This window comes from Ranitomeya variabilis, chromosome 4, assembly GCF_051348905.1.
Source record: "Ranitomeya variabilis isolate aRanVar5 chromosome 4, aRanVar5.hap1, whole genome shotgun sequence".
Classification (NCBI taxonomy): Eukaryota; Metazoa; Chordata; class Amphibia; order Anura; family Dendrobatidae; genus Ranitomeya; species Ranitomeya variabilis.
Window position 1 is genome coordinate 672,013,350 of NC_135235.1, and position 25,503 is coordinate 672,038,852.

General features: G+C 44.3%; 1 protein-coding gene across 1 annotated transcript in view; it reads left to right on the forward strand.

Moving 5' to 3' along the window:
- LOC143768202 (uncharacterized) overlaps positions 1-25,503 on the forward strand; it is a 41,844-nt gene that overhangs the window by 11,275 nt on the left and 5,066 nt on the right. The window contains exons 3-7 of the mRNA XM_077256893.1: positions 16,902-17,051; positions 17,181-17,360; positions 17,443-17,566; positions 17,650-17,747; positions 21,456-21,543. Of these exons, the coding sequence (XP_077113008.1) occupies positions 16,902-17,051; positions 17,181-17,360; positions 17,443-17,566; positions 17,650-17,747; positions 21,456-21,543 (640 nt within the window). The remainder of the gene's footprint in view (positions 1-16,901; positions 17,052-17,180; positions 17,361-17,442; positions 17,567-17,649; positions 17,748-21,455; positions 21,544-25,503) is intronic.

A 25,503-nucleotide genomic window follows, 5' to 3' on the forward strand; every position in this document is an offset into this window, starting at 1 on the left:
TTAAGATCATTAACAAGTTCCACCTTTTGTAGTTTTAGGCTGATCTCTCACCTTCCTCATGATCAATGATACCCCACGAGGTGAGATTTTGCATGGTGCCCTCGATCGATGTCGATTGACAGTCATTTTGTAATTCTTCCATTTTCTTACTATTGCACCGTCAGTTGTCTCCTTCTCACCCAGCGTCTTACTTATGATTTTGTAGCCCATTCCAGCTTTGTGCAGGTCTATGATCTTGTTCCTGACGTCCTTATAAAGCTCTTTGATCTTGGCCATGTTGTAGAGGTTAGAGTCTGACTGATTAATTGAGTCTGTGGACATGAGTCTTTTATTGTATGTAAGACAGCTGTCTTTAATGCAGGTAATGAGTTGATTAGGAGCCTATAACTGGTCTGTAGAAGCCAAAACTCTTAATGGTTGGTAGGGGATAAAATACTTGGTTCTCACTGCAAAATGCAAACAAATTAATATAATTTATACAATGTGATTTTCTGGATTTTATTTTTGATATTCTATCTCTCAATGTTAAAATCATAGAGTATTCATGTCTTTGTTAGTGGGCAAACTTACAAAATCAGCAAGGGATCAAATACTTATTTCCAACACTGTAATTACTCTATTGGCAATAGATAACTGCTCGCAATCAAGCTGGCTCTGGAGGAGTGCTGGTACTTGCTGGAAGCAGCGTTGCACCCTGTGGTAATTTACACTGACCACAAGAATCTGGCTTATCTGCAGTCAGCTCAGCAGCTTAACCCACATCAAGACAGGTGGCCTTTCTTCTTCGCTCACTTCACCTTCACGCTCCACATTCGGCCAGCCGTTAAAAACGTTACGGCAGACATGCTCTCCAGGTCTTTTCAGGCCTCTGACCAGGATGAGGAGCTTAAACATATCATCGAGCCCTCCAAAATAATCACAGTCGTTCCGCTAAACCTATCCCATCTACCCTCCGGTAAGACTTACGTGGCTGAACCTAACAGGAAGTGGGTTCTTCTCTGGGGACAGTAAAGTGTCGGGTCCTGCTGGACAGAAGATGACAACTCTCCTTATCTCTCGACACTATTGGTGGCCGACCCTGCAGAAAGATGTTGTGAATTTCGTCTCCTCTTGTCCCTCTTGTGCCCGAAATAAAACTCCCAAACAGCTTCTGACCGGTCGGTTGCTTCCCTTGCCTGTACCGCCTGCTCCCTGGCAGCATATCTCCATGGATTTCATCATGGAACTGCCAGGGTTATCTGATGTACTGTTATCTGGGTGGCGGTGGATCGTTTCTCCAAGATGGCTCATGTCATCTTGCTATCTGGTCTTCCATCTGCACCAGTACTGGCAAAATAATAAATTCTTCAGATTTTTTGTGTCCATGGTCTATCGCTTCACATAGCCTCCAATAGAGGTGTCCAGTTTACCTCTCGTTTCTGGAGGGCCACCTGTAAGCTACTGGATTTTGCTTCTATTTCTCATCTTCTTGCCATCCTCAGTCCAGTAGCCAAGTGGAACGAGTCAATCAGATTCCGACTAATTTTCTCGGTAGTTTGTCAATGCTCACCACAGTGACTGGGCTGAGCTCCTGTCTTAGGCCGAATTCTCTTACAATAACCACGTGAGCGAGTATTCAGCCAAATCTGAGTTTTTTTGTGGTCTACGGTCAACACCCCAAAGTGCCGTTCCCTGTCACCTCCGATACTCCTGCTGCCGATTCCCTTGTCAGGAACTTATCTGGGAGGACACCAAAGCATCCTTGGTGAAATCCTCCGAATGGATGAAAAGACATGCGGATAAGAGTCATTTGGACTCAACTCTGTTTCATTCTAGAGATAGGGTCTGGCTATCATCTAAGTGTATCCGCCTCAAGATACCATTCTATAAATTGGGTCATCACTTCATTGGTCCCTTCGAGGTGTTGAAACAGATTAATCCAGTAGCCTACAAACTCCAACTCCTGGCCTCTTTGCGAATCCCCAACTCCTTCCATGTGTCTCTTCTCAAACCTGTTGTCCTCAGTTCTTTATTCAAGGGTCCTGGTGCCACTCTGACTCCTGTCAGCGCTGAGGACATTTTCGAGGTAGAGAACATTTTGGCCACCAAGAAGGTAAGAGGAAAGACCTTTCTTGTGGATTGAAAGGGGTTTGGTCCTGAGGAGAGGTCATGGGAGCCCAGGGAGAACATCCATGCCCCTCTCCTCCTGGAGAAATTTCTGACAGGCTTAAAAAAGAGAGGGCATAAGGGGGGGTTATTATTGTAGCACCCACATCTCTGCCTCCAGAGACACCAGCGTACTCACCGCCAAGGCTCCTGTTCGCTTCTTCCGGATCTGCTGCTGCCCGTGGTGCGTGCACTCCTAGCAGGTATCCAGACACTGTGCTTAGGGCATTCGCGCGCACACTTTCTCTTAAAGGGGCTGCGCGTGTTCCTCTAATTTGTCTCCAGCTAATAGCTGGAGGTCACTTATTATATGAAGCGCCTCCTCCAACATGGAGCCTGTGCAATGTTGTGAGTTTTTTCCTAAGATGCTTGTCAGTTCTCAGGTCCCAGTACTTGTACCTTAGCCTGCTGCACCCGCCAGTGCTTTCTTCAACAGCAGCTGAGCCAACTGCACCTGCCAGTGCTTTCTTCAACAGCAGCCGAGCCAACTTCACCCGCCAGTGCTTTCTTCAACAGCAGCCGAGCCAGCTGCACCCTCCTGTGCTTTCCTCTACCGCAGCCGAGCCTGCTGCACCCGCCAGTGCTTTCTTCAACAGCAGCCGAGCCAACTGCACCTGCCAGTGCTTTCTTCAACAGCAGCCGAGCCAACTTCACCCGCCAGTGCTTTCTTCAACAGCAGCCGAGCCAGCTGCACCCTCCTGTGCTTTCCTCTAACGCAGCCGAGCCAGCTGCACCCGCCAGTGCTTTCTTCAATGGCAGCTGAGCCAGCTGCACGCACCAGTGCTCACCTCAATGGCAGCCGAGCCAGCTGCACCCACCAGTGCTCATCTTTCTGTCAGACTGTCCTGTCTACACCTGCGGTTCCTGTCATCTTCTCTGCCTGCCTGCATTTATAAGACACTCCGCCGGGCCATCCCAGCTACCCGTTTCTTGGGGACAGCTGCCATCTACCCAAGGTCAGTCCCGTAGTAGCACCCTGGATGACCTCTCTTGTCTCTCCACAGACCTCGGTGGCGTTAGCTCATGCATGTACATGATCAGATTGGGTATGGCTCCTAGTCACACCCCTCCAGGTCTTCCTTGGGCTTTGGCACAGTGTTTCAACCACCAAGCCCGTTACAGCGAGTTCTCCTTCAATGGAAGTCTTCAAACAGAGGCTGGACAGACATCTGTCTGAGATGGTTTAATGAATCCAGCATTGAGCAAGGGGTTGGACAAGATGACCCTGGAGGTCCCTTCCAACTTTTTCTTTCTGATTCTATGATTCCATAATGAATGGATTACAATCAAAGACCAAAGTAAAAAAGCTTGACAATGTCATCCTTATATATTTTAAAATAAATAATTATTATCCAGAAAATATAATACAAGGGAAATTTGAATCCAAACAAAAGGCGTTATTCATCATTTACATTTTTACTTTTCTTAATTGGTCTTGAGCTATTTTTTACCTTTTTTTGCTCTTGATTATTCCATATAGAGGAGGTGGAGTAAAAAAAAAAATGGAACGAATTTGACTCCTAAAATATATAATAAATTGGGTACAGTAGTACAATGCAGGATGTGCTGTAATTTTTTTCCCAAGAATTTGGCAAAGCTATGAAATGTCCTATAAATGTCTTTTCTGCTACCGATCTAAGGATCTCGGCTTTTAGTAGAGATTAATCTGTGCTGCACTTTATGTAAATGCTCAGTAGTGACCATAGGTTTTGTGGAAAGTAGTGACCAGTGCTGTGGAGTTGTAGTCATTGATTCAGAGTGGGGAGTCAGAGAAATTGTGGAGTCAGAAATTTGGCTTACCGACTCCACAGCCCTGATGGTGCATGTGTTTCATGAATTTTGTGCAAAATAAAAAAATGCTCTTCAATTAAACCCTTAGTTTGTCTTAAACTCTTTTTCTGGGCCTTACATTTTACAAAATGTAAGGAAAAATGTCAGATGTTCATGCAATCACTCTGGGTATGGTTTGGGGAACTGGAGTACATTTGCTAAAAAAAAGTTGCAATCTTTTAAAGTGTTGCAATTAATGAATCCTCTAAAAATAATGAAAAATGCCAAACCCTTCCCAAAACAGTGAAGGTAAAAAATAAAAAAGCAAACACATATAAAATAAACTTTAAAAAAAAGGAATAAGGGGGGGGCGTGGCCTGGACGTGAAGGAGAGCGGTCACATCTCTGTGGAGCTCCTGCCTAACTTCTACTTTCCCACGGAGAATAAAAGGCTGCACAGAAAGAAAATAATCCCCGTGACTGTTGGGAAGATCTGTCTGGCCCTGGAGCGGTCTGCGGGAGGTCGGTGATCTCACCCCGGCACAGGACCCGGATCCGAAGAGAAGAGGGAGAAAACAGGGGCAGTGGCGCCGCCATCTTTAACAGCGGGACTTGAGCCGGACCACAGAGGACACAGGGAGGTACGTGCTCCTCTCCTCCCAGCACCCCCTCTCCTATCCTGGCTTGCCGCTTATGCGGATTTCAGCTTACCCACGGAGGTGCCTCTCCTGACCTGGCGCTTCTGGCGGTGATCACTGGCGTGCTGGTCGAGCGCTGCTGGAGCCCGTCCTCTGCCTTGTAGCGGTGCATGTGGCTGGAGGTCGCGCCGGTCGGCGGCTCTGCAGAGCGGAATCATCTTCTGTGGCGGCGCCCTGCTCCCCTGGCGGCCCGACGACTACCCCGGATACTCCACTGATGTGTGAGGAGCAGGGGATTTCCCGCCGGTCCCAGCGCCATCTTGGAGCCACCGCATGTTATAGGGAGAATCCCTAGGCTTCAAGGGGGGGCTGTGCCTTGCCGGAATCATCCCCCATCTGCAGCTTACAGCTGTGCACCGTCTCCTGCTGCCCCATACCCACCCGCTTGCCACCTACGGAGCTGGATAAACTACAGGTGGAAGGTGTGGACATTACCACCAATGAGCACAATTAAGGGGAGCTGCATCCTAGGCTAGGATCGCTTTATATTTGCAGCTCATAAATAAACTTCATTTCTTGCTGCCCTAAAGCCATTTATCTAACCACCTGATACCCTCTTACTGACAGTGAGGATACATTGCATTCTAGCTGATGTTTTAATAACACCACAATCAGTATACTTTGGGGCACATGCCCGAGGCTTGATGAAGGCGGTTTGGCGGCAATGAGCTTTGATCCCCGTTAAGTCCATAATTACCCCTATTAGCACGCCGACTATTACAAAAAAGGACTTCAGAGTTCCCCTCTCCTATCCTGAACACCGACACGCTACCATGCCAAAGAAAGGTGGCTCCTCTCAGCTGGCAAGCCGCTCAATAGCAGATCTGCTGACCGATTCTGGCAGCTCCAAAATGGCGGCCACGGCTCCAACCCCAGATATCACTAGCACCCTCGCCACGCGGCAGGACACTGCAGGGGATGACGAGGAGGGGCTGGCACAGGAGGACACTGTGGTGCCTACAGCTATTCTTATAAAAACTCTTCAGGAGACATTCAAGCAGGAGCTGACTCTTGCCATGAAATCAGTCACGGAACAAATGCAGGAGATACTACAGCGCACCTCCTCATTAGAGGACAAAATGGATACGGTGGCAGATGCGCTTGAAGAAGATCAGGAACAAATAAGACAACAAATGGAGCGTATTCATGAGCTAGAAATCAAGTGTGAGGACTATGAAAATCGATCAAGGAGAAGCAATCTTCGCATAAGGGGTCTCCCTGAATCAATAGTGTCACTGAAAGAGACTGCATCTGGCCTGTTCTCTGCCCTTCTCCCACAGGCAGACCCGAACACGCTACACATCACTAGGATACACAGAGCACTGGGCAAACCAAGGTCTGATAATGCTCCAAGGGATGTTGTCCTGAAATTACACTATGAAGAGACCAGAGACCTCATTTTAACAGCAGCTCGAGACTCCCCAAATCTCCCAGGTGTTCCAAACTCAGTTCATCTATATGCTGACATAGCTCCTGCCACTCTGAACAGGCGCAGGGAGTTCAGACCACTCACTACAACTTTGCAAGCTGCCAAAATAAGATATAGATGGGGCTTTCCATTCGCCCTGTCTTTCTCCCACGATAACAAGCACTTTACATGTCGATCATTTGAGGAGGGAAGACGTGTGATTGAGCAATTGGGTTTAAAGATATCTGTTGATCCACAACCTCTGCCTCAGAGGAAACCCAGACCAAGTAGGGAGTGGAAAGAGGTCCCAAGAGTAACAAGAAGCCAACGTGCGAATGTCACTTGAAAGATATTGAACAATGCGGCGTTCCCATTTAACTGTATCAATCACTGTTTCCCTCTGCGCTTAATATCTAAGAGGGTGGAACCTCATCTAAGAAAGAATGGTTTAAGTTGTTCGGTTGGAGTTGGAGGATTTTAATACCTCCCAAGGAGCTCACTTACATTTCTCCTTCCCCCCCCCCCATACACCCCCCCACTTTCTCCCCACTACCTCTCCCCATATCACCCTTTCCCCCCTACCTCTCCCTCTCACTCCCTCCCCACTCCCTCCCTCACCCACTCTTCTCCCCTTCTACTCTTCCCTCTCCCCCCCCAATTTGAAATGGATAGTCGGTACAAATATTTTCATGGGGTCCTATAGTATTATGAAGTTTCATTAGTGCCTTGTTATGGATACCTGTGATATTTAACAATTCGAAGGGGCTGGACTTGTTAGGGGTTTTTCACACGTTACCCATTTTAGTGAAGCCTGGTCGTTTCCACATAATATGGACCACCAGTTCACTAAGTTATATGGGCTCTTAGCCCATTTGATTATAAATGTTTGTTCTATGTTGTCTTGTTTTGTCTTCCTACCTCCCCCTTCTATTGTATTTGCTTTATGTAGGTTCATAGATGTCTGCTCGAAATCCTCTACTTCTTTGCATGGACTCCAGGTTGATCGTTACCGGGAGATGTTCAGGGTTGGGAGAAAACTTAGGGGTAAGCCTTTATATGCAACACTAACTCAGCCCGTCTATGTGTAGGGTCTTATCACATAATGTAAGGGGGTTTAATTCCCCCATCAAACGTAAAAAGGCCTTCCTGGACTATAAAAAACAGAATCCTGATGTCCTTTGTCTTCAGGAAACACACTTCTCCACCTCATCATGCCCAAAGTACTTTGACCAGAACTACTCTCGCTTTTTTACATCTTCAGGCACAAGTAAAACAAAAGGAGTAGCAATTTTCCTCAAAAATAATTTTCCAATACAGATTACAAATTCCCTATCGGATGATGAGGGTAGGTTCTTAATCTTACTAGGCACATTACAAGGGCAAAAACTTTGTTTAGTAAATAGCTACTTCCCAGCCTCGTCTCAAGTTCAGGTCTTTAAGTCCATTTTAAACAAGCTGGATAACTACTCCTTCCAGCACCTGATATGGTGCGGAGATTTTAACTTCACGATAAATCCAACATTAGACAGCAACGCTGTAAGACGTACTGACATCACTAAAAATGAGAGGAAAAAGATCTCCCGATTATTAATGGACCATAACCTAGCAGACATATGGAGAGAGATGAACGGTAATAATAGAGGTTATACGTACTACTCTCCCGCCCACAAAACATATTCCAGAATAGATCTTCAGTTGACAAAAACCACCTCACTTTCCACAGTCCTATTCTCACGCCACGTACACTCAGCATGGTCTGACCATGATGCTGTACTCTCAGTATTCAAATTCAATGTGTCCTCCTCTAGCTTATATAGATGGAGACTTAACGAATCACTACTTACTGACCCTGTGATCACAAATACAATTAAGGACGAATTAACCGAATATTTTAAATTTAACACTTCTGGTGATGTATCCCCCGGAACCATTTGGATGGCACACAAGAAATTTATAACGGGCTCAATAATTAAGTTGGCTGCTCAAAGGAAAAAAACGAGAACTGAACTACAAACCAGATTAGAAAATAAATTAGCAAAATTAGAACAAGCTAACCAGATGTCCACCTCTCTCTACCTTTCCAAACAAATTCAGGAGACTAAAACTCAATTAGATGCCATCCTCACCACTAGAACTGAGAAGGCCTTGACTTGGACACGAGCCAAATTTTACAAGTTCGCTAACAAGCCGAGCAAACTATTAGCCCGCAAGTTACGTTCTAGGGAAATGATCAACACAATTTTTTCAATAAAAGATGGTTCGGGAAGGATTACGTCCCACCCAGATAATATATATAGAACATTCCATGAATATTACCAAAACTTATACACCCAGCCCAAACCCTTATCTCCTCACCCGATTCAACAATTTCTACAAAACCTCCACCTACCTAAAGTCACAGATGCAATAGCTAAACAACTACACTCCGATATATCTATGGAAGAGATCCAATCAGTTATCAAAGCGTTGAAAAAGGGGAAGGCCCCCGGCCCTGATGGACTCACGGCCATTTATTACCAAAAATTTGCTGAAATTCTTTCGCCCCACATCAAAAAATTTGGAGATGCCCTTCTTCATGGCTCAAAAATGCCCCCAGAGTTTCTGGTTTCCCATGTTACAATTCTACCTAAGCCAAAAAAAGACCATTTACTGACCAAGAACTTTAGGCCTATTTCTTTACTAAATGTGGATTTAAAAATATTCACTGCAATTATCACAAGTAGAATAAACCGCATATTGCCCTCTCTTATTCACAAGGACCAGGTGGGGTTCATCCCATCTAGGCAGGCCCCGGACAATATCAGACGTAATATAAACCTTATCCACACAGCAAACTCCCGCAGGGAACAACTTTTAATACTAGCCTTAGACATTGAGAAGGCATTCGACTCACTCTCCTGGAACTATCTCTTCCAAGTCTTATCTAAATTTGGTTTCACTAGGGAGTTTATAGAATGTATTAAATTACTCTATGACTTTCCCACAGCATATCTGAAGCTCCCGACGTTGAGCCCTTCTCCCATATCTATTCAGCGTGGTACCAGACAGGGATGCCCACTCTCCCCGGCGTTATTTGCTCTGGCCATGGAGCCCTTGGCAGAAGCCATTAGAACAAATCAGAACATTACTGGATTAACTAACTTAGGCGAACAATACAAGGTTAGCTTGTTTGCAGATGACCTCCTTTTGACTATTACCAATCCCCATACAACAATTCCCAATCTCCTATCTCTGCTTAATATATTTGAAGACATTTCAGGGCTGAAAATTAATATAGATAAATCGGAAGCTCTCTTTATCAATACCAGCAAAACTATTCAGGATACTATCACCTCCCAATTTAAATTCACAAAGAGGGACAATTATTTAACCTACTTGGGAATAAATATTACAACAAACAGAGCTAACCTCTTTAAATGGAACTACGCGCCACTTATCCAGAATCTTCACACTGATTTATCTAGGTGGGCTTCGCTAAACCTATCTTGGCTGGGTAGGATCCACACAATAAAAATGGTGACCCTCCCGCGATTTTTGTACCTTTTTAGATCTCTCCCAATACCGATTTCAGCTAAAACGTTCTCAGGTCTTCATGCCACGATCTCCAAATTTATATGGCAGAATAAAAGGGCTAGAATCCCCCCAAAATTAATGTTCTTCCATAGAAGACATGGTGGAGTTTCACTTCCAAATCTATCCCTATACTATAAAGCGGCACAAATAGCACAACTAACTAGCATATGCGCCCAAAATAACAAGCCAAGGTGGGTTCACCTGGAGTCACATCTTATTAAGCCACTCTCATTGCCAGGCCTCATGTGGTCTACGGGAAAAATCCCCAAACAACTATTTATAACAGCACCTTATACTGCTCACTCTTTCAATTTGTGGAGAAGAGTTAGATTCAAATATTCACTGCAATCAGATCCCTCCCCATTAACCTCTATATTAGGTAACCCGATGTTCACTCCTGGTCTGGACTCACGTTTGTTCACTTGGTGGATATTGAGAGGGATTACCACAATAAAACACTTGTGTGACCCTTTCGGTGTCCTGATGGACAGAGCAGAATTCGTGAGGAAGTTTGAACCCCCGATTAGAGAAATAATGCACATTAATCAGATTTTGCACTTTGCAGGTAGCCTAATTCATGGTAAACGGCCCGTTCCTGTTTCTGGTTATGAACAAAAATGCCTTTCAGACCCAATGGGAAGGGGGACAATATCTTTGCTTTACTCTATTATAAACCCACCCCATGATATGAAGAAGCTGGGTTTCATGAGACGGTGGGAGGAGGAGTTGGGTGTCGAGCTGACGCTGGAGGACTGGAGGAGGTGTTGCGACACACTAACTAAGGGTTGTCACCAGTCATCTCTAGTGGAAACCTCGATCAAGGTCCTTCATAGGACTTATCTAGTGCCAACTAAACTTCATAGCATATTCCCCAATGTCTCAAATTTATGCTTTCGGGGATGTAACCTACCTGGGGACATGAAACATATATGGTGGACTTGCCCAGTGGTGTCCAACTTATGGCAAAAGATAAACCTTCTAGTTGACCAACTGGTGGGGAAAAAAACCAACCTGGACGCCTCTGTTTTTCTACTGGGGGCGAGACACCCGGCTCTTCCTAAAGACCTATTTAAGTTGGTTTCTTTTCTCTTTATGGCTACTAAAATTCACATTGCTTCGAAATGGAGGAACCCCGCGTTGTCGATACGTATGGTTAAGGAAAGGATGAATAACATTATGTTTTATGAACGCATTGAGGCCACTAGAAATGACAAGTGGGATCAGTTCTTTAAGATATGGGGTCCTTGGATGGATCTGCAACCTAATTTGCACTTGAGTCAGACTCTTCATCTGTCCCCATAGCAATTTGATTCTGTGGGGATAATGTTTGTTATAAATTAAAAAGTAAATGCAATTTCTCCTTTCCTTCATGTTTTTCCCTTGTGTTGTCTATGTCTTGTCCACCCTTGTCTTTATAAGGAATATGTGTTATTATATTACTCAGTTATAGAATCCCCTGCGAGGGAGTTCATTCACATTGCAATTTCATTTTATGAATGTTAAAGTTGAAATTTCAATAAAACCTTTTTTGAAACTAAAAAAAAGGAATAAGGTGCAAATGAAAAGTGTAACACTATTGCCGCGCCTCTTCATTGTTCCCCTTTCTCTCCCCCTGCATGGTTCCCTTTCCGCCAGCATACTCCCCGCCCTGGCCACGCGGTGCGGTCCCCTTGCATGCTCCAAGTCTCCAGCTGTAGTGCGAGCCACAGTTCCCACTAGATGCACCACCGAGAAGTGCTGCACACACTACAGCTGGAAACAGGGAGCACTCCGAGAACCCCACTGCCTTTTCGACGTGGTGAGTATGCTTGGGAACCATGCAGGGGCGCTGGCAATAGAGTTACAAAAAGTAAATGAAAAACAATAGAAACTGAAGAAAAACGTCATAAATGCAATAATGAATTGGGCTGTTTGTGTGAGGGATAATTGGCTGTAATTGTTCCTAAAATCATATTTATAGGCGGCTTTTTGACACGCGCAGTCACAATGCACTTTATGAGTAAGCATCTACTCGGAATCGTGTCATAATTCCTTTCATAATAATACTTTTTTTGTCATGTCATCTGATTGACTTGACATTCTTGTGGTGCACGAGTGTGAACTTTTACATGGGATTCCCTTTAGAGTTAAGAAATATGTGCGTGCAGAATACATGAATGCCTTCTGTCTCACATATGACATTACAATAGTTGATTGCATGACCCATGTCTTGATTCATATAGGAATATGCCTTTACATATGCTGCCCCGCTAATTATTGTTACTAACTGCTTGTTGTGTTGTCACAACGTTTGTATCTTCACCAACTTGATCTGTCTGCTAAGATTATTATTCATGTTTGTAATTAAATCTTTTTAATAAGTCTTAATAAAAATGACAACTTTTCATACTATGTAGGATTTCAGATTATTTATTTCATTATTTCAGGGGGTATATACTCCATTTTCTTGTATTGTTTCAATTGTATTGGGCGTTCCCCACATCTTGAACTATGGTCCCTTTTTTTTTGTCAATGGATCTAGCATTTTTTGGCCAATACAATATACTGTATTTATGAGCAAGAAATATACAGTATATATAAACCACTTTAATGGTGTTGTCCTCTTTCAGATAGTGTTCAGCACTGTTCTCCCCCTGGGTCAATAGGCGAGTCTCTGTTGTTGCACCCGCTCAGTGACAATGGCTGTCTCTCTTCCACACTATCTTACACAGCAGTGCCATGCTCTATTTACACGTTACCAGTAACATAAACCTATTTTTCCAAGATATCAAATCTTGTGTACTCCACAGAAGCAAAATGGGGAGGTTCTAGGGTCACAACAAATGTGTCAGATTAAGACTGTCCCGTATCGGGTGCTTCTCAACATTTGGTGACGTTAGTACCTCCAAGGTTAACGCTGTGAAAAATGTTCCTCCACTCTAAAAGGAGGAGATTGGTCATGGTATTTAAAATATAAAGAAGCATCTGTAATTCTTAAGTTACATGCCAGAATGCCAAATGGTACGGACATCAGAACAGATCTCATGTATATTTATGGAATTCATTAATTTAACCCCTTATTGACAGAGCTAATTTGGTACTTAAAGCGAACCTGTGAGCAGTTTTGGCCGATATAAGATACGGCCACCGCCCCCCTGGGTGAGTATACTGAAACTCATTTTTCTTATCTTTCAGGTCGGACTGGGGGCTTATCTACAGCATTATAGAATGCTGTAGATAAGTCCTGAAAGGCGGTGGCCATATCATATATCGGCCAAAACTGCTAATAAATAACATTGCCCACATGTCTACTTTACATCAGCACAATTTTGGAAATATAATTTTTTTTAATTATAAGGGTTAAAAGTTGACCAGCGACTTCTCATTTTTCCAACAAAATTTACAAAACCATTTTTTTTAGGGACCACCTCATATTTGAAGTGAGTTTGGAGGGTCAATATAACAGAAAATACCCAAAAGTGACTCCATTCTAAAAACTGCACCCCGCAAGGTGCTCAAAACCACATTCAAGAAGTTTATTAACCCTTCAGGTGCTTCACGAGAACTAAAGCAATATGGAAGGAAAAAAATGAACATTTAACTTTTTTCACAAAAAATTAATTTGGAACCAATTTTTTTTATTTTCATAAGGGTATCAGGAGAAAATGGACCATAAAATTTGTTGTGCAATTTCTCCTGACTACGCCGATACCCCGTATGTGGGGGAAAGCCATTGTTTGGGCGCATGACAGGGCTCAGAAGGGAGGGAGCACTGTTTGACTTTTTGAACGCAAATTTGGCTGGAATCAATGGTGGTGCCATGTCGCGTTTGGAGACCCCCTGATGTACCTAAACAGTAGAACACCCCCAATTCTAACTCCAACCGTAACCCCAACACACCCCTGACCCTAATCCCAACCCCAACACACCCCTATCCCTAATCCCAACCCTAACCATAACCCTATCCACAAACCTAACCCTAAAACACCCATAATCCTAACCATAATCACAACCACAACCCTAACTTTAGCCCAAACCCTAACTTTAGCCCCAACCCTAACGCTAGCCCCAACCCTAGCCCAACCCTAGCTTTAGCCAAACCCTAACCCTAGCTTTAGCTCAACCTAATCCTTACTTTAGCCCAACTCTATCCCTAATGGAAAAATGGAAATAAAAAAAATTGGGTTTATTATTTTTCCCTAACTAAGGGGGTGATATAGGTGGGTTTTATTTCCTTTTTTTTATTTTGATCACTGTGATAGACCCTATCACAGTGATCAAATTGAACCAATAGGAAACATTTCATAATGCTGACGGCCAGCAGATCTCGGCGGGCGCAACGTGGGGTTGCAGGGATGTTGGATGTACCGGGGGGATCGGGGGACCTCATTTCTCTCTCTTCTGATGTGCGATCACATCAGAAGAGAGAGAAATTAAATGGGAAATCGGATTTTTTTTTTTTTGCAGTCGCCGTTATTCCGTTAATAACAGCAATCGCAACACTGGGGCCGGTAAAAAAACAACCTGAATCATGTTCTCAGGGGTCTCAGGTAACCCCCATAGCAGAGACCCCGGAGAAATTCCGACTCTGAGGGGCGCTATACACTTACTTCTCAGCGCCGTTAAAAAGCGGCGCTGAGACATAAGAACCCTTAAAGGGAACCTGTCACCACGTTTTTGGAAGATGGGATAAAAATAGCGTTAAATAGGGGCAGAGGTGGGCGTTACATTAGTGTGTTTGTTATGCATTTATTACCCACCTAAGTTGCCGAAATACCTTTGCAAAGTCTCCGTTTTCGCCTGTCAATCAGGCTGGTCTGGTCAAAAGGGCGTGTTGTCTTCCCCCAGATTTTGCGTAGTTTTCCGTTGGTGGCGTAGTGGTGTGCGCATGCCCAAGGTCCCGAATCCTCTGCCAGGGGATTTAAAAGAGCGCGCTGTTCATTATTTCATTGGTGATCGGTGGGCGCGGCCATCTTCCTTTGGCCGCGCGTGCGCAGAAGCGGCGCTCTGCTGGCCGCGGCTTCAGGAAAATGGCCGCCGCGATATCCATCTGCGCACGCGCGGCATCCCGCGGCCATTTTCCTGAAGCCACGGCCAGCAGAGCGCCGCTTCTGCGCACGCGCGGCCAAAGGAAGATGGCCGCGCCCACCGATCACCAATGAAATAATGAACAGCGCGCTCTTTTAAATCCCCTGGCAGAGGATTCGGGACCTTGGGCATGCGCACACCACTACGCCACCAACGGAAAACTACGCAAAATCTGGGGGAAGACAACACGCCCTTTTGACCAGACCAGCCTGATTGACAGGCGAAAACGGAGACTTTGCAAAGGTATTTCGGCAACTTAGGTGGGTAATAAATGCATAACAAACACACTAATGTAACGCCCACCTCTGCCCCTATTTAACGCTATTTTTATCCCATCTTCCAAAAACGTGGTGACAGGTTCCCTTTAATTGCCACCATTAAAAGGCGTATCGGCGGTCATTAAGGGGTTAAGAGAAATATAATAAAATACAGTAATTGCATTTTTTCGATAATATAGTGATCTGTCAACATCATATCCTATTTGATCACTATATAAGACAACACCCTACATTTAGGTACTTATGCCACAGTATGACTAAGAAGAAATAGTTCGAAACACGTCAGTTTGGTGCACTTCCCAGATACCTGCACTGTTTTAAACGTTATGGAACATTTTTTTAAATTATTTTTCAATAAATTTGTTGTTTTTAAATTAACCTCGTCGGACTTGCTGCTGGATATTTTTCTCATCAGCTGTCTCGGTCTTGCTGCCGACACAGGCTTTCATGTCCCTACACTGCGGGAAGATTTCATTCCATGGGTAAGCTGATAACCCCCTTTTTTATATGCACATGTCCCATACAAAGCCTTTGTAGTTAATTCCCATTTACTTTTTGGCCATTTGCAGTAGTCTGGGAGAGAATGAAAGTAATTCTGTGGTAAAAATAATCAGAATTTTCAGCTCTACCTGGAGTCATATCTATATGTCAAGCAGCCTGAAAAATTCAACCAAGCTGGGCGTAACGTTACCTGATTGGAAGACCCACACCAGTCAAGACTTTACCTGCAGTGATTGCATGGAAACTATTTAATTCAATAACCTTACTCAGATGACATTCAGAAGTCAGTCTCCTCTACCCATCAGCAGTGCCTAAGTGGCTCTCTCCCAAAAGAAAAAAACACTGCAAGCCTGTGGGCTTTTTTTAGGGGCCTCAGCTTTTGTGTCAACCCATCAGCGCTGAAAAGTAATCTCCCGAGATTTCAGTGCCGAGATCTTCATCTGCGCATGCGCCGCTTCCCGGTGGCCATTTTCCCGGAAGGAATCCACCGCACACGAACAGGAAATCATGGATGGAACGGCAGCGCCTCCCATGCAGCATGGGACAGAGTGCGGCGGCAGTACCAGGGATAGAGCGTGGCGGCAGCAGCACTCGGCAGCACCAGGGACAGAGCACAGTGACGGCAACACCGAGGACAGAGCACAGCGACAGCATTGGACACCCGCAGCGGCGCGCCGCACATCGGAACACTCCCTCATACCAGTCTGCATCCTGCAGCAACGTTCCACTCCTGCCTCCTACAGCAACAACCCTGGGACCCGGCTTCACCCCAGCCACCACCCTCGGTAAGCGATAAGACGCATGGATTATAAGAAGCACCACCATTTTATTAAAAAAAAAGTTATTTTTCTATTTTTCTCCACAAAATTTGGGGTGCATCTTCTAATCCGGAGTGTCTTATAAAGCAAAAAATACAGTATTTTCACCTAGTCCCATTTTTCTCATTTTATATGCCAACCTTTTGTGTGGCACCTTACCAAACATCTTTTGAAATTCCAAATAGGCAACATCTCGCTTTATTCTAACCATATCTATGTTGATTAAAAGCATCTTGAACTTAACTTCATCAGTTCTCTAGACTTTAAATAAAGCAGCACTGTGCACGCTCATCACCTCTTCACTAAAAACAATCTGTCCCCCAATACCTTCCTAGACTGAATTAACACTGACCATGTGGATGCTGCCACCTTATCTCCTTTACTATCACTAGTAATTGTATTATTACACGGGATTCCTTATGTTATATCAGCTCAATTTCTCCCATTCAGGTCCCCACAATATTGGATTATCTCTGTGGAAATCTTCTATATAAGAGAATTTTCCTGATTGACTCATATAGGATGAATAGGGATAGGGACAAGATGGCAGAGAGGATATTACACCTTACGCAGTTATTTCTGCTCTGCTCACTTCCTCGTTGGAAGGTCCAGGTGATATGACATTTTTCTTTTTCCCATTCAGGTCCATACAACATTGTATCATCTTAGTGGAGATCTTCTATATAAGAGAATCTTCCTGATTGACCCTTCAGAAATGAATAGGGACAGAGACAAGATGGCGGAGAGGATATTACACCTGACCCTAGAGATCCTCTTCCGGCTTACTGGAGAGGTGAGAGATTCTGATGAAGTCACATTACATCATTCTTATCTATGGGAATGATGGATGGACAGAACTGGAGAGGTGAGGACTGTAGAAATGTCTGTAGTGAGATTTATTAATGTGTCTCTCCATAACCAGGATTATATAGTAGTGAAGAAGACCTCTAGTGAGCGCTGGCAGGACTCTGTGTCTGAGGGATGGGGAAGACCCCTGAGCCCAATCACGGGGCCTCCGCCTCATCTCCTGATATATGAGGGCATCAATGACCAGGAGATCCTAGAACTCACTTACAAAATGATTGAGCTGCTGACTGGAGAGGTGACACTGTTGGGAGTGCTGGGATATTATACAATAATGTTATGAAAGGATCAGGGGATGACGGTATCATTGTATGTGGCAGGTTCCTATGAGATGTCAAGATGTCTCCGTGTATTTTTCCATGGAGGAGTGGGAGTATTTAGAAGGACACAAAGATCAGTACAAGGATGTCATGATGGAGGTTCCCCAGCCACTCACATCACCAGGTAATAGACAGGACTAAATACGCACGGACTATAATTATCTAAATGTAAAAAATGAATTCAGTCCCTGTATGTGTTTCCTCCAGATCTATCCAGTAAGAGGACAACACCAGAGAGATGTCCCCGTCCTCTTCTTTCACAGGACTGTGAGCAAGAAAATCTCAGTGTTCCTCAGGATAATCAGGTAGATAGAGAGAAAGTACCATGCGATCTCACCTATAATGTGTAGACGGTTGTGAAGGTCTTATAGTCAGTCTTATTTTATTGAAGTTACTAGAAACTGAGCTGCAGTACCTGAGAGTGGGCATGACACAGTTAACGGAGAATACACTGCTTCTAATGGCCTCAATCAGGACTGCCACTAGGAATTTCGGGACCCCGTACTGGCAACATTTTCGGGGCCCCCTTGAGACTCCACCCAGGCTCCATCCCAGCCCCTCCTCAACCCTTCGAACCCTCCACAGTCCCACCACCGTCTCTTGGAAAAACTCCATTTCTGCACCACGTCCTCACCAATCACACATTAACAGTGCCCATCACCAGATCACATACATAACCAGGAGCTTTTGTTTTGGCCAAGAGATTTTTTTCAATCTGCCACCACGACAAGGTCGACCTTTTTGGCTGAGCCCTACTCTACTCTATCCTATTAATCATTTGTTAAAATATCCAATACAATTTAGGTATATTTTTATTTTTCAATGTTTAAAATGACCAATAATACCACAATAATACCATATGCAAGGGATAAATACCATCGCACCATGACCAGACAACATATTACCACCACAGTGACCAAACAATAGCATATACAAGAAAAAAATACCGCCACACCATGACCAGATCACATATTACCACCACAATGACCGAATAATACCACATACAAGGAATATATGCCACTGTACCATGACCAGACAGCATATTACCACCACATAGTGACCTATATCACATACAAGAAACAAATACAGTCACACCATGGCCGGACCACATATTACCATCACATAGTGTCCGAATACTACAATACTGATCATTAATAAAAAAAACCACAAAACTGAGCTGCAGTACCTGAGAGTGGGCATGACACAGTTAACGGAGAATATACGTGCTTCTAATGGCCTCAATCAGGACTGCCACTAGGAATTTCGGGACCCCGTACTGGCAACATTTTCGGGACCCCCTTGAGACTCCACCCAGGCTCCATCCCAGCCCCTCCTCAACCCTTCGAACCCTCCACAGTCCCACCACCCTCTCTTGGAAAAACTCCATTTCTGCACCACGTCCTCACCAATCACACATTAACAGTGCCCATCACCAGATCACATACATAACCAGGAGCTTTTATTTTGGCCAAGAGATTTTTTTCAATCTGCCACCACGATAAGGTCGACCTTTTTGGCTGAGCCCTACTCTACTCTATTCTATTAATCATTTGTTAAAATATGCAATACAATTTAGGTATATTTTTATTTTTCAATGTTTAAAATGACCAATAATACCACAATAATACCATATGCAAGGGATAAATACCATCGCACCATGACCAGATAACATATTACCACCACAGTGACCAAACAATAGCATATACAATAAAAAAATACCGCCACACCATGACCAGATCACATATTACCACCACAATGACCGAATAATACCACATACAAGGAATATATGCCACTGTACCATGACCAGACAGCATATTATCACCACATAGTGACCTATATCACATACAAGGAACAAATACAGTCACACCATGGCCGGACCACATATTACCATCACATAGTGTCCGAATACTACAATACTGATCATTAATTAAAAAAAAACCACAATACTAATATCACCATAAGTGCCATTATACACAGAAGTTCTGTGCTTAGTATGCAGTGTCCATGTACAGGTAATACAATGATCAGTGACATTATACACAGGTGCTCTGTATATGTCAGTCTACAGGTAATACAGTGATCACTGGTGACATTGTACACAGGACCTCTGTATAAAGTATACAGTGTATAGTGTCAGTGTACAGGTAACATACTGACTCACCAGTGACGTCTCTAGGTGAAGTTCTTCATCTTCGCTTTTCATCTTCATCCAGCACAGACTGCCATCACTTCTTCCAGCCAGGGCTCGTCTCTGCAAGAAATAACACAGTTACCTAGAGCACCGCTTGCAGAGCATATAACTTTATTTTTTTACCAACTTCTACACTACACCCGATGAAGAAAAAAAGGTGATAATTGGGTAATAATAGCCCGCATCCTGGTCCCCTTGTGTCTCATTCCTAGCTCCATCCATATGTTCTCCCATCCTGCCCTCATGGGTATCCATTCTCCCCATGTGATGTCCCATCCTGCCCCCTCTTTCTCCATCCTGCCCCATCTGTCTCCATCATCCTGCCCCATCCGTCTCCATGATCCTACCCCAACCGTCTCCATCATCCTGCCCCATGATACTGCACCATGTGTCTCCATCCTGCCCCATGATCCTGCCCCATCTGTCTTCATCCTGCCCCCTCTGTCTCTATCCTGCCCCATGATCATGCCCCATCTATCTCCATCCTGGCCCATGATCCTGCACCATGTGTCTTCATCCTGCTTCATCTATCTCCATCCTGTCCCATCTGTCTCCATACCTCCCTGTCTCCATCCTGCCCATGATCCTGCACCATGTGTCTGCATCCTGCACCATATCTCCATCCTGCCCCATAATACTGCACCATGTGTCTCGATCCTGCCCCATGTTCCTGCCCCACCTGTCACCATCCCTCCCTATCTGTCTCCATCCCTCCCCATGATCCTGCACTATGTGTCTCCATCCTGCCCCATGATCCTGCACCATGATCCTGCCCCAGCTGTCTCCATCCTGCCCCATGATCCTGCCCCATCTGTCTCCATCCTGCCCATGTTCCTGCCCCATCTGTCTCCATCCTGCCCATGTTCCTGCCCCATCTGTCTCCATCCTGTCCCATCTGTCTCCATCCTTCCCCATGATCCAGCACCATCTGTCTCCATCCTGCCCATGATCCTGCACGATCTGTCTCTATCCTGCCCCATGTCTCCATCCTGCACCATGTGTATCCATGGTGCCCCATCTGTCTCCATCCTTCCCCATGATCCAGCACCATCTGTCTCCATTCTGCCCATGATCCTGCACGATCTGTCTCTATCTTGCTCCATCCCTCCATCCTGCACCATGTCTATGCATCCTGCCCCATGTGTCTCCATCCTGCCCCATGTGTCTCCATCCTGCCCTTTGTGTCTCCATCCTGCCCTTTGTGTCTCCATCCTGCCCCATGTGTCTCCATCCTGCCCCATGTCTCCATCCTGCCCCATGTCTCCATCCTGCCCCATTTGTGTCCATCCTGCCCCATTTGTGTCCATCCTGCCCTATGATCCTGCACCATTTGTCTCCATCCTGCACCATGTCACGTGGTGTAGGATCATGAGGTAGGAAGGCGACAGATGGGGCAGGATGGAGACACATGTTCCATGTGGCTCCATCCTGCCGCCCAAACATATTGTGGCTTGCCGCTTTTCAATAAATTAGAAAAAAAAAAAACAACTTTCTCCTTATTTGGCCGGGTTTCAGCGGCGATGTTCCCTCCAGGCATTTCATGCGCATACTCGCTGGCGAATGAAAATTACGTCCTACGCCGGAAATGTGCACGCTGACGTCAGTTGCCGGTCTCCTATTGGAATATTTAAAAAGTGATATCTACCCCAAAATGGTAGTAGTACAAAATTGTGTGAGGGGCATGCGGAAAAACATGCCCCTCACACAATTCCGTCAAAATAAAAAGTTATGCATCGCAGATAGTGACAACAAGGGTTTCTTTTGCTGAAACATTTTATGCGACTTCTCCATCTGTCTGTGACTTTTACAGTATTTGTTTCAGGGTGAAGGTCTGAACAATATTATTATAGAGACATATGTGAGGGGTGATGAGTGGTGTAAAGAGGAGATTCTTACAGACAACTGCCCAGGTGAGAGGTTTATTTATTCCCCATCTGATGAGGGATTTTGTTTACTTTTGGACTTTGGGAGCCATTAGTTTCTAATATATAAAGTCACTCTGTACTAAAAGAATACAGAAAATTGAGTCCCCAATCACAAAGGTCCATGCACTAAACATCAGGAATGCTTTTCTGCAGATAATTGAAGGAAAAGTACTAGATGCTAAATCAAAACTAGTACATAATAAACCTTATGGCAAGAGTGAAAGACAAGTATCATCTTCCTAATCTTTTGACGAGCAGGGTCCAGCATTGTATATAATTCCGGAATTCGTGCTAATGTAGAGGTAGCAGTGAACAATAGTTGCAGGATGTAACGATCAACAAAAAAGCACAATAAGCTCAATAGTATTAGATACTAGGACTCCGCAGAACTTAGTGTACCAGCGCTTTCCGGTATTTTTTCAAAATAAGTGTACAGATGAGTAACAGCGCTATTTCTCAAAATTGTATAACTTGTATCCTGCATTTTTTGTCAATTTTCCACTTTTTAACGAGGCACTAATTTTCAGCTGTCCCTGAAGTAGAAGATACAGACTAGTTGTTATGACGTCTCCCATACTTTAAACATGCAGACATGAAGGATTCCAGCTTTCCTGTCTCTATGTGACACTTGTTCAGAGCAGCAGCATTGAGAACATCATACAGCAGGACTGAGCAGTGTAGCTGTGAATGCAGCACTGGGTTGAGGTAAAACACTAAGTAGAAGCTGCAGCATAAAGGACATTATACAGCAGTACACAGCAGTGTGACTGGGTTTTCAGCTCTGGGATAAGCTAAAATACTTGCTGCATGCTAAGTGATATGCTACTTTGTGCTCTTCTCTCCTTCCATCCTCCTGTCCCCATTTAGTTCTCTGATTGGCTTTTCTAGCTTTTTTTCTGGCTAGGTCTTGTGTTCACTAGGCTGCATACCAATAATGTGTGGTGCAATCCATGTAACCACACCCGATATGGTACTAGGTGCTTAATTAATTTACAGCCTGTCCAGAAGATAGAATAGATGGTCAGAGGATCAATGCGAAGGTATGGAGAGAGAGAGCTGAGGTGAAACAAGTATGAGATTTCTATTATAACCTCTTCCCAGAGAATTTAATTTACATCAAATTTCCCTGTTGAAATGAGCAAATCTGAAATATTTATAAAATAACACATAAAGAAAATCTTAGTGCACCAATGAAGTGATAGACTAACCGATAATTAAACAATCTACTTCATAGAGGACTGTTTTGATACACCATCTCTTTGAAACAGTCAAATATATTTCAAAAGAGAGCCACTATAGTGTCTCCTCCTACTCACACCAGACCATAAACGAAAGGATTAAAGGGTAGCGGGAGGGACAAATGGGCTGGATAAGAGAAATTGAATTTTTGGACCTCACCATACGCATAAGTTGACAGCCATCTAAGCACACGCACCTACGGAAAGCCGACTGCTACCAACAGTCTGTTGAAATGGACCAGTCACCACCCTTCAGCCCTCAGTAACGGCATACCCAAAGGGCAGTTCCTCCACATTAGGAGGAACTGTACCCACACGAGTGAGTTCAGGACACAGGCACGGGACCTCCGTAGGAGATTCCTAGATAGAGGTTATCCCAACCTGTCATTGAACAATCCTACTCCCATGCGATTGTTAGGAATAGGTGATCCCTCTTCATGGAACAGGGGCCCAGACAGAGGAATCCCGAAAGGGACAGGGACCAATGACATGAGGGTCATAGGTACATATGACATCCAATTGGACAGGGTATATAACATACTTAAGAAACATTAGAATGTCTTGCTGGCAAACCCAAGTCTTAGCAGACTTGTTCCACCAACACCTAGGGTGACCTACTGGAGGGGTAGATCTATAGGTGACATACTGACGCATAGCATGTACTACACCGACAACAGGCACATGGCTGGACAGGAAAATATGTGGATCATACAGATGTAGGAATTGCTGCAACTGTAAATGGATGACTCCCTGTAAGACCTTCACTAGTTCAGCGTCTGGGAAGGTTTTCTCGATAAGGGACTTTAGTAGCTGTAAATCATCGGGCCTAGCATATAAGGCAACCTAAACCTGCCCCCTCAACTACATCAGGAAGACCACAAGAGAACTGAGGAGACAGGTGGGTGAACATCTGGGGGAAATCCGGAACAAAAGGGATACTGTGATAGCTAGACACATAAACGGCATGCATCATGGCTGTCTCAATGATATTTCCGTCTGTATAGTGGAGCTTATCAAATCATCAATTAGAAGGGTGATCTGGATAGAAGAATTCTTTAGAAGGAAGCCGAGTGGACCTTCAGGATCCAATCCTTGAGCCCCATGGGGCTCAACAAACAGATCCTTTATACGTGTTTCCTGTAAACAGTGTATCTCGTTGATGCCCTCCCCCCCAATAAATCATGAGTTTAACTGTGTTGTTTGAGGCTGGCATGCCATCTCTATCATGAGTTTTTATCCATATCCCATTTTGTCTTACACTATTAAGTGGTATCATTGATAACGGGTTGTAGAAAACCACCGGCCCCATCCACATATTCCACCTTCATATATTAATCTATTGTACATCAGTTACCCTACTACTCTCCTATACCAGAGTGTGCTGCAAAATGTATTTTCTAGACTACAGTGTGACCTTTTTATTCCACTGTTCATGGTCTGAAATCCCAGTCAGGGACATAGTGCAGCACAGTGGCTCAGTGGTTAACAGCCTTGCAGCGCTAGAGTCCTGGGTTCAAATGCCATCAAGGACAACATCTGCAAGGAGTTTGTATGTTCTCCCCGTGTTTGTGTGGGTTTCCTCCGGGTACTCCAGTTTCCTCCCACATTCCAAAGACATACTGATAGGGAATTTAGATTGTGAACCTCATCGGAAATAGCGATGATAATGTGTGCAAACTGTAAAGCGCTGCAGAATATGTTAGCACTATATAAAAATAAAGATTATTATTATAGTGCCACATCCTATTCACAGTCTATGCTGCGCTTTAGCACCTTTATGGATCAAGGTGATCTTCCACTCTGCTCTGACATTCCAAAGGGCTCATACTTCCAGTAATTGGTGGAAGAAAAAATCCTTGGCCATGTGCACTGAGCATCTATGCTCCAACCTGGAACGCAAACGCTTCTGGTATCCAGCAGATGCATTACACCGGCACCGGATTAAAACACTGCCACATCAAGCTTTTACCCGGTGCTTTGGATAGACAAACCTGAGGGAGAGGTATGAGCCTCCACACATTGGGAATGCAGGGGGAGCACCAGCATGGGGGCTCTATAAAGATGTTATTAGGGTATGGGAGGGGTTTTATTATATAAACCAACCTCCTTCACATTTAACCAACCAATGGTCTCTGATTTGGGTAGTGTGCATGGGACCTATCCTCCCACATGGTGGTTGGTTACCCAATCTATGTGGCCATATTTAAGAGCACATTCTGTTTGGCCCAGGTACACTACCATGGGCTTCTGATCATCCTGCAGCATCTATACCTCTTATGAGCATGCTGTACCCTCCTGACGAATCACCTAAGCAGAAACACGTCGAGTCAGAGGCATGGAAGCATTTTGTACCAACATGCATCGGAATAAGTAATATCTATCTTTACCTACCATGTGATCCACAGCATCCCTTCTCCACTTTTAGCCTAGTTGTTTATTGTCTGGTCTAGGCTCCCTGTATATATAGCTCTTGCAAAAATTAAGAGACCACTGCAAAATTGTCAGTGTGTCTGATTTTTCTCTTTATAGGTATACTTTTTGAGTAAAATGCAAATTGTTCTCTATAAACTACTGACAACGTGTCTCCGAAGTTCCAAGCAATAAATTTTGTATATATTTTCTGAAAATGAGAAATGGTTAAAATAGCAAAAAAATTCATTGCTTGCAGACCTCAAATAATGCAAACAAAACAAGTTCATAATAATTT